This window comes from Nicotiana sylvestris, chromosome 3, assembly GCF_000393655.2.
Source record: "Nicotiana sylvestris chromosome 3, ASM39365v2, whole genome shotgun sequence".
Lineage (NCBI taxonomy): Eukaryota > Viridiplantae > Streptophyta > Magnoliopsida > Solanales > Solanaceae > Nicotiana > Nicotiana sylvestris.
The window spans coordinates 5,512,914-5,523,100 of record NC_091059.1 but is presented as its reverse complement, the minus strand read 5'-3'; the positions used below and the strand labels follow the sequence as shown (position 1 = coordinate 5,523,100).

The following is a 10,187-nucleotide window of genomic DNA, read 5'->3' as shown; positions in this document are numbered from 1 at the left end:
TTCTCTTTTCATTTGTCTTTATATATTTTTTTTTTTTACTTTTGTGGAAAAAATAAAAGAGTCTCCATTCTTGTGATCTTATTTAGAATTTTATCAATAAAATAAAAAATAAAAAAGGAGTCGAGTTGGATGAGTTCAGAAATGAAAAAGACACTCTTATACTAACTTACATCTCATATGTGCAATTAGGTTCAAAAACATTTTAAAAGTATATTTTCTTTCGGTTATCTTGACCTCATTTCTAAAAAAATAAATGGTATGGTTATGCAATGCAAGTCCAACTATCACTTGAATTTAATTTTCTAGTCTTGATTTTTAAATTAAAAAGTAACATAGTTGTTAAGTAAGAGGTCATTTTCCTCCTTTTAACAGAAAATATTTTTCATTACATGGTAATAAAATTCTAAAAAATATTTTAATAAAAAATGAAAATAATTTTCTCATGAAAAACATTTTACTAAAAATGATCAATTCAAGAAAGTATCCATTAATGTGCCTAGTTTCTTTTTTTTTTGCACGCTAAAAGGAAAATTTGACTTTAGGTTTATTTCAAAGTTTAGATACCATTAGAGACTCTTTATCGCCAAATGGGCTTTCTATTGAACCTTCATCGTATTAAATCCATGTCATTCTGTCACATAAGGGAACATGTTGAAGAAATTTACTACTATCATACTAATGAAAATAGCACAGGCTAGTCAGTTTTCAAACTGGTAATTAAAAAATAGGCAGCGTTTGTAAAATCATTAAAAGATAGTCATTATTTTGCTGCAATACGAAAAGTTCTAGCATAATATACAAGAGATTGATGCACCTGTATATGAATTTCCAGCATAATAATTAATATGTGTATGAACTTCCAGCATAATATACTGGAGATTGGAGTACCTATGTATGAACTTCCAGCATATTATACTGGAACTCCAGTATATTATGTTGGAACTCCAGTATATTATGCTGGAAGTTCATGTGTAAAAAATTCGAACTCCAGTATATTATGATAGAATATTTTTTGAATTTTGAATAATTTTTTAGTTTAATTTTATCTTTACATGAAAAGTGGCTAAATTTCAATTACTTTTGAAACTGTAGTTATTTTTCGATTATCGCTTGTAAATCTGGCTATTTTTTTATCCAAAGACAGTTATGGTCAAACTATATCGAAATTCTCCTAGACTTGAACCTTTAAATTAGAACTTTTGATATATTGGTAGTGTTGTATTTTAGAGGCATACCATGATTTTTTTTCCTTTTGTTCTTATACTGTCAAGAGTTCATTCTCTTCTCTAATTCATTTCTTTATCTTTACGAAAGTGTGGTAAGATTTGAATTGGTAAATGTATTAATTGTTATTGCACATTAATTGATTTGCAATTAACTACACATATACGTGAAGGATGTGCCTCAATGTGAGTAATGTATCATTCTTGATAATTAGAGAAGTATGAAGAATACAATTATGTGTTGAAATGCTTAGGCTATAAGCCAAGATAGAAACTGAGAATTATTCATGCTAGCTATGTGCCCACTTACCTGTACTGAAACTTGAATTACTTTTGTATATGCCTATGATCACAACCTGCAAGATGAATACTGAAAATGGAAAACGATGTGATAATGGTTGCCCTGCATGCCAAGGAATTGATATGATATATATGAAATAAAGATTCAAATGTGATGACTAATGAGAAAGGAACAACGCCTAGATAAGGCGGCCTAGCCGATCGGGTCGTGATCGAACACCATGCCGCACACATGGTGGTAATGTGCTGATATTGAATTCCGGATAAGGGGAAAAAATAGTGATTGAGATATATGCCTCCAATGAGGCAACCTAGCCGGTCGGGTCGTGATCGGACTCCACTCAAGATAGCGGTGGTATTGAGAACAGTGATGAAGATATGAAAGAAATGCCTCAAACTAAGTTTCGGAAATTATATGATGGATTCAATGAATTGCATATTTGATTTACTCATGTGATTTACTTTTACTTGCTTGATAGTTCTTTCTAGTAAAATGGTGTTTAGATATACATACTGGTGCTATTCGATGGCACTAACATCCCTTTTGCCAGGGGCGCTACATTTTTTTTATGAATATAGGTGGCTCCATTACGGATAGTGCCGATCGCGCATAGCGGAGTACATTCTTCTCAAAGTCTTGGTGAGCCCCTTTCTCCTTCAAGGGGTTATATTGTACATCTCCTTATTTTGGACTTTCACTTTTGAGGTATAGCCGGGGCCTTGTTGCCGGCATTGTATCACGTCTTTTGTATCCTTAGAGGCTCTGTAGACGTTTGTGTGGGTTATGTATGGGTATTGGATAGGTCAATGGACGTTGTTGTAACCTTGTACTCTTGCTTTCTTCTACACTATAACTTGTATGGAACCTTGGAAGTTTTACCACGTTTTAAATGTTGTGATATAAAATGAACTAAGATGTTGAATGTACTATCTTTCCTAGTTTAAATAAAGGTAATCGTGGCTTCCTTATTCCTATCGAGTTGGGTAGATAGCGGTTGATACTTGCTCAGTTGGGTTCACACGATTGAGCGTCGGTCGCGCCTCCCGAAGTTAAGGCGTGACAAACTTGGTATCAAACCTAAGGTTTTAAAGTGTCCTAGGATGTCTCGGAGCCGTGTCTAGTAGAGTCCTTCTTATCAGTGTATTGTCGACCACATCTATAAATTGGAGGCTACTTGGGCATATAGGAATAATACCTTTCTTTGATATTCTTGATCGTGCGGTGAAACTGTTTTCTTCCTAATCAGTGCGTTGTTCTATCTTTCAGTAAATGGCACCTAAGAAGGAAGCGAAAATTGGTCAAGAAGCCAATGCCACCCCAGTAGTGGCTGATGATTCACTGCTTGATGTTGCGGGTGAGGGTAATCGCCCTGCTATTACTCTGCCGGATCCTTCTATTCCAGAATAGACTACCCTAGTTCCTACACCTACGGAGGGTACCACTATCCCTCTCGTTGATACTTATGTCCCACCTCCAGCCCCAACCTCAGGTTCTGGTATTTTTGATGGGGATCTTAGGGGAGCTATTCAGATGCTGACCCAATTAGTGGCCTCTCAGGCCCAGAGATCAAATGTTGCGTCCAGTTCATCCAACTAACAAGGGGATTCTACTAGTTCCAGGGTAAATAGATTCTTTTAGTTAGACCCTCCAGTATTTACGGGTGCCAATCTAGAAGAAGACCCCCAAGATTTCATTGATGAGATACACAAGACCCTCAGGGTGATGCGTGAAACTGAGACAGAGGGGGTGGAGTTGGCTGCCTATCGCCTGAAAGGGGTGGCCTATTCGTGGTTTGAGTTGTGGGAGGATTCCCGTGAGGAGGGGCGTCCTCCGGCAAGATGGAGTAAGTTTGCAGACGCCTTTATAGATCATTTCCTTCCCGCCGAGACAAGGGCAGCCTGGGCAGCGGAGTTTGAAAACTTGAGGCAAGGTAACAGGAGTGTGTGGGAGTACCACATAGAGTTTGCTCGCTTGTCAAAATATGCCATTCATATATTGCCCACAATGGAGGCCAGGGTGCACCGGTTTGTTCAGGGACTTAATTCTTTGACCATTAATGAGGCTTCTACGGCTGCACTGAATTTGGATATGAATTATGGGAAGATGGTAGCTTTTGCTCAGGCTACAGAGAACCGCAAGTTGAAGAACAAAATGGAGAGAGAGGGTAACAGCAAGGCCAGGACCACGGGCAACATGGGAGAGTCACTAGGTGGGGGAAGATTAGCTTTCAAAGGAGGATCATTAGGGCCTTCCCAGTCTGTTGCACAGTCTTCAGCTAGTGCACCGCCATCAGGGCCCAGCCAGCAGCAGTGGAGTCGTTTCAGGCCCGATCAGGGCAACAGGGGATCCCATCAGCGGGGTCGGTCAAGAGAGAGGTTCCAGCAGCAGCATAGGTCCCCGTGCCCCAGGTGCGGGAAGATGCACTTGGGATTTTGCTATATGGAGTTACCTATATTCTATGGATGTGGGATGAGGGGTCATATTCAGAGACATTGTCATGTGTCTCGCCGGGGAGCAGGTATGGGCGTAGCTCAGCCTACCAGTCCAGCAGCTGCTACATCTTCAGCCCCCTCTCCAGCTCGAGGTACCCCATCACCCGCAGGGCGTGGTGCAGCTAGGGGTGGTGCGCAGAGTTCAGGAGGACCCAGCCGATTCTATGCTATGAGTGGTCGCCAGACCGCAGAGGCTTCTCTAGATGTTGTTACAGGTATTCCGACTGTCCAATCTCATGATGTGTATGCACTTATTGACCCCAGTTCCACCTTATCCTATGTTACCCCTTTTGTTGCTATGGAATTCGGGATAGAACCAGAACAACTTCATGAACCATTCTCAGTATCTACCCTAGTTGGAGAGTCAATTTTGGCTACTCGAGTCTATAGAGGGTGTATTGTCACGGTGCGGGGTATGGATACCACGGCCGATCTTGTTGAGTTAGGGATGGTCGACTTTGATTGTAATAATGGGGATGGATTGGCTTTATTCATGCTTTGCTAAACTTGACTGTCGGACAAGAACTATTAGGCTTGAATTCCCTGATGAACCCGTTATTGAATGGAAGGGTGATAATGTAGTGCCTAGAGGTCGGTTAATTTAAGATGATCAAGAAGGGGTGTATCTATCATCTAGTTTGGGTTACGGATGTCGATGCTGAGGCGCTTAGCCTTGAGTATGTACCGGTTGTGAATGAATTCCCGAATATCTTTCCAGATGAGCTCATTGGGATTCCCACAGATAGGGAGATTGACTTTGGTATCGATGTGATGCCAGGCACGCAGCCTATATCAATTCCACCTTATAGAATGGCACCGACAGAATTGAAAGAGCTAAAGAAGCAATTGAAGGAATTGTTATAGAAGGGTTTCATCCGGCCGAGTGTGTTGCCATGGGGTGCACCGGTCTTTTTTGTGAGAAAGAAAGATGGATCACTGCAGATGTGTATTGACTACGGGAAACTCAACAAAGTCACAATCAAAAACAAATATCCTCTACCAAGAATTGATGACTTGTTTGATCAATTGCAGGGTGCTACGTGTTTCTCAAAGATTGACTTGCGGTCCGGGTATCACCAATTGAAGATAAGGGAGCAGGATATTCCAAAAACAGCCTTCAGAACTCGATATAGGCACTTCGAATTTATGGTGATGTCTTTTGGGCTAACAACTGCCCCCGCAGCTTTCATGAACCTTATGAATCGAGTCTTCAAGCCCTTTCTAGACTCCTTTGTGATAGTGTTTATTGACGACATTCTGGTATATTTCCAAAGTCGGGAGGACCATGCTGACCATCTCAGGGCAGTTTTGCAGACTCTTCAGCAACATCAAATGTATGCAAAATTTTCAAAATGTGAATTTTGGCTTGAATCTGTCGCGTTCTTGGGTCATATCATTTCCAGGGAAGGAATTATGGTTGATCCTCAGAAGGTTGCAGCAGTGAAGAATTGGCCTAGACCTACCACTCCAACCGAGATCCGTAGTTTTTTGGGTTTAGCTAGATACTACAGGAGGTTTGTGGAGGGGTTTTTTACTCTTGCCTCTCCATTGACTAAATTGACGCAGAAAGTAGTTAAATTACAATGGTCCGATGCTTGTGAAAAGAGTTTCTTAGAATTGAAATCAAGGTTGACAACAACACCGGTATTAGACCTGCCATAGGGTACAGAGGGATTTGTGGTGTATTGCGATGCTTCAAGGATCGGGCTTGGGTATGTGTTGATGCAACACAGAAAGGTTATAGCCTACGCTTCTAGGCAACTCAAGAATCATGAGAAGAACTATCCAACCCATGACCTAAAGCTGGCAACAATGGTGTTTGCACTAAAGATTTGGCGACATTATTTGTATGGGGTCCATGTGGATGTATTTACGGATCATAAGAGCCTTCAATATATTTTCAAGCAGAAAGAGTTGAATCTGAGGCAAAGAAGATGGCTAGAGTTACTCAAGGACTATGACATCGACATTCTCTATCACCTGGGAAAGGCTAATGTCGTGGCAGATGCACTCAGTCGAAAATCTATGGGGAGTTTAGCTCATTTGGGGGCATATCAGAGGTCGTTAGCCAGGGGGGTTTACCAGTTGGCCAGTTTGGGAGTTCGCCTTGCGGACTCTAGTGAAGGAGGGGTAATTATATAGAATAGGGCCGAATCATCACTTGTAGTGGAGGTGAAGGAAAAACAATTCAACGATCCATTGTTAGCAAAATTGAAAGAGGGGATTCACAAAGACAATACCACAACTTTTTCCTTTGGCATGAATGATGGTACTCTACAATACCAAGACCACCTATGTGTTCCTGATATCGACGGTCTTCGGGAAAGGATCATGGCAGAAGCTCACACATCCAGGTATTTCGTGCACCCCGGTTCTACAAAAATGTATCATGATCTCAAGGAAATTTATTGGTGGAACAACATGAAGAGGGATGTGGCGGATTTTGTAGCAAAATGTCCAAATTGTCAACAAGTGAAGGCCGAACATCAAAGGCCTGGTGGATTGACTCAAAGCATAGAAATTTCAATGTGGAAATGAGAGATGATCAATATGGATTTTGTAGTAGGGCTTCCACGCACTCCGTGCAGGTTCGACTCAATTTGGGTGATCGTTGACTAACTCACAAAATTAGCGCACTTCTTGACAGTTAAATCTACCGACACAGCGGAACAATATGCTCAGTTGTATATCAAAGAAATAGTTAGGTTGCATGGCACTCCAGTCTCAATCATTTCAGATTGAGGGGCTCAGTTCACAACCAACTTTTGGAAGAAATTTCAGCAAGGTTTGGGTACGCAGGTAAACATTAGCACAACTTTTCATCCACAAACCGATGGGCAAGCAGAGCAGACTATTCAAACACTTGAAGACATGTGGTTTGCTTGTACTATTGATTTCAAGGGTAGTTGGGATGACCATTTGCAACTCATAAAATTTGCTTACAACAATAGCTTCCATGCTAGTATCCAGATGGCACCATTTGAGGCACTGTATGGTAGGAGATGCAGGTGTCCCATTGGGTGGTTCGAGGTTGGAGAAGCAGAATTGATAGGGCTGGACCTCGTGTATCAGGCCATGGAGAAAGTCAAGATTATTAAGGAGAGGTTTAAAACTTCTCAGAGTCGCCAAAAGTCTTATTCGGACATTCATCGTAGAGATTTGGAGTTCAAAGAAGATGATTGGGTACTTTTGAAGGTTTTCCCTATGAAGGGCATCATGCGATTCGGGAAGAAAGGGAAATTAAGTACGAGGTATGTCGGACCGTACAGAATCATTCAGAGGATCGGTCAGGTGGTTTACAAGCTTGATCTGCCACCCGAGATGTTGTTGGTACATTCGTTTTCCATGTGTCTATGTTAAAGAGGGTAGTGGGAGATCCGTTCGTTATTGTGCCAATTGAAGCTATTGAGGTTAATGAAGAACTATCTTTTGAAGAAATTCCAGTTGCCATTCTTGATAGGCAAGTTCGGAAATTGAGAAATAAGGAAATTGCCTCTGTAAAAGTATTATGGCGGAACCAGCAGGTTGAGGAAGCCACTTGGGAAGCCGAGGAAGAAATGAGAAAGAAGTACCTAAATTTGTTTGAATAGTTATGTAATAGCTTTTATGCATTTGGTTCCTATGAACTCTTATCTTTTGATTTGATCTATGTTAAACTATTCAATTTTGGTAATATATGTTGCCTATGCGGCCATAGCTGGTGTTGTATAAGTTATGTTATGCCTATAGAACATGTATATGTTGTTAGAATATGTATCTGGGGCCCTTTGACAGGTGGATAGTCCTAGTTACAAGGGAAACTCCGCCGAAATTTCTGAAAATTTTGGGAGTTAGTCAAAATTTGGGAGTTAAAGACGTGTGAGAAAGGAGATAAGTTATACTAAGTATTTGCGGATTGACTCCAATTATCATTCGAGGATGAATGATCCTAAGCGGAGGATAATGTAAAGCCCCGAAAATTTTTGCCAAGTAATTTAAGATTTCGTGGTGCCAAGGTAGGATAATTATTTTATTTTGTATGCAAATGAGGATTCATGATATAATGGATATCAATTGGATATGTTAATAAGCGTATAGGTCATATTATAAGTGAATTGGGGTCTAAGGAGAGGCCTAAGTCTAAGCCAAGTTGGAAAATTTCATAATAGACTAAAGTTGTAAATGAGTGCGCACAAGACCTCACTTTGGACAATCATATCTCCAGTTATATAAGGGGTTATGTGATGCACAACCTATCAAATTAAAGCCCTTTGAGTGTAGTTTCCAACGCATTAAACTGTTTGTCATTTGGAGGTGTATACAGAGTTTGTCATTTGGAGGTGTATATAGAAAGTTACGACCATTTTACTGGACATATGTCATTAGCGCGGCCGCGCATATTGCGAAGTATTCTGCCTCGTTAGCGTGGCCTTAGCGCGGGCGCACTAGTGGCAGACCTCTAAATACACCTAAGGATGGGAAATTATAGGATTTAAGTCATTTTTCAAGACTAGGGCATCCTCTCCATCCCCAATCCGACCAAGGCATCTAATTGCACACCTAAGGTGAGTTTTTAAGTGTGTTTTCATGGTGATTTCACTTCTCAATCACTAGTTACAACATGATTTTGATTGGATTTCATAGGATTTCTTCAAAATCTCAAGAACACCCCAAAAGTTGTCTTTCAAGATTTGGTCTACAAGAGGTAAACTTTTACCCTTAGACTTACATATATGGAGTTATTATGAAATTATTAGTATGAATGAAGTATTACAACTTATGGTATGGTGATTGGAATCCATAAATTCCCAATTTAAATACATGACCATGGTAGGGATTTAAAGATGATTATTTGATGGAATTTTGTTGGTTGGGTGTGAATGGTTGATCACACATGTGGTGTTACGAGTATAAATTGTTAAAGAATAATGGTGGAATGAATTGTTGGTTAATGGTGATAGTTGGATGAACCAATACTATAGTTATGAGGTGTAAATATCAATACCTACAAGGTGTTTGATAATATACCTAAATGGCTTAAGTTATGGAATTTATTACTAATATTGGCCCTATTGAATGTTGTATTGTAGATTGAAGTTACTTAAGTGTATTGAATCATTGTAGTATCATTAAGGGGCAAATTTCAGGTATGTATGGCTAAAACCCCATTTTATTAGAAATTGAGCTCCGTTGGTGTTTACGAAAGTGTGGTAAGATTTGACTTGGTAAATATATTGATTGTTATTGTGCATTAATTGATTTGCAATTAACTACACATATACGTGAAAGATGTGCCTCAATGTGAGTAATGTACCATTCTTGATAATTAGAGAAGTATGAAAAATACAATTATATGTTGAAATGCTTAGGCTATAAGCCAATATAGAAACTGAGAATTATTCATGCTAGCTATGTGCCCACTTACCTGTACTACAACTTGAATTACTTTTGTATATGCCTATGATCACAACCTGCAAGATGAATACTGAAAATGGAAAACGATGTGATAATGGTGGCCCTGAGTGGCAAGGAATTAATATAATATATATGAAATAAAGATTCAGATGTGATGACTAATGAGAAAGGAACAACGCCTAGATAAGGCGGCCTAGCCGATTGGGTCATGATCGGACACCATGCCGCAGACATGGTGGTAATGTGCTGATATTGAATTTCGGATAAGGGAAATGAAATAGTGATTGAGATATATGCCTCCAATGAGGCAACCTAGCCGGTCGGGGCGTGATCGGACTCCGCTCAGGATAGCGTGGTATTGAGAACAATGATGAAGATATAAAAGAAATGCCCCAAACTAAGTTTTGGAAATTATATGAAGGATTGAATGAATTGCATATTTTGATTTACTCATGTGATTTACTTGTACTTTCTTGATAGTTCTTTCTAGTAAAATGGTGTTTAGTTATACATACTAATGCTATTCGATGGCACTAACGTCCCTTTTGCCGGGGGTGCTACATTTTTTTATGAATGTAGGTGGCTCCATTGCGGATAGTGCTGATCGCACATAGCGGAGTACCTTCTTCTCAAAGTCTTGGTGATCCCCTTTCTCCTTCAAGGGGTTATATTGTACATCTTCTTATTTTGGACTTTCACTTTTGAGGTATAGCTGGGGCCTTGTTGCAGGCATTGTTATCACATCTTTTGTATCCTTAAAGGCTCCGTAGACGTTTG

General features: G+C 39.9%; 2 protein-coding genes across 2 annotated transcripts; both read left to right on the top strand.

Annotated features, from left to right (window-relative positions):
- Positions 1-3,246: 3,246 nt before the first annotated feature.
- On the top strand, positions 3,247-4,521 carry LOC104237577 (uncharacterized). The gene has a single exon (XM_070168694.1). The coding sequence runs from the start codon at positions 3,247-3,249 to the stop codon at positions 4,519-4,521; it is 1,275 nt and encodes a 424-aa protein (XP_070024795.1).
- A 2,366-nt stretch (positions 4,522-6,887) lies between these two features.
- LOC138886990 (uncharacterized) lies at positions 6,888-7,878 on the top strand. Its single transcript, XM_070168693.1, has 3 exons — positions 6,888-7,199; positions 7,379-7,476; positions 7,791-7,878. Exons 1-3 carry the CDS (start codon positions 6,888-6,890, stop codon positions 7,876-7,878), a joined length of 498 nt encoding a protein of 165 aa, XP_070024794.1.
- Positions 7,879-10,187: the final 2,309 nt, after the last annotated feature.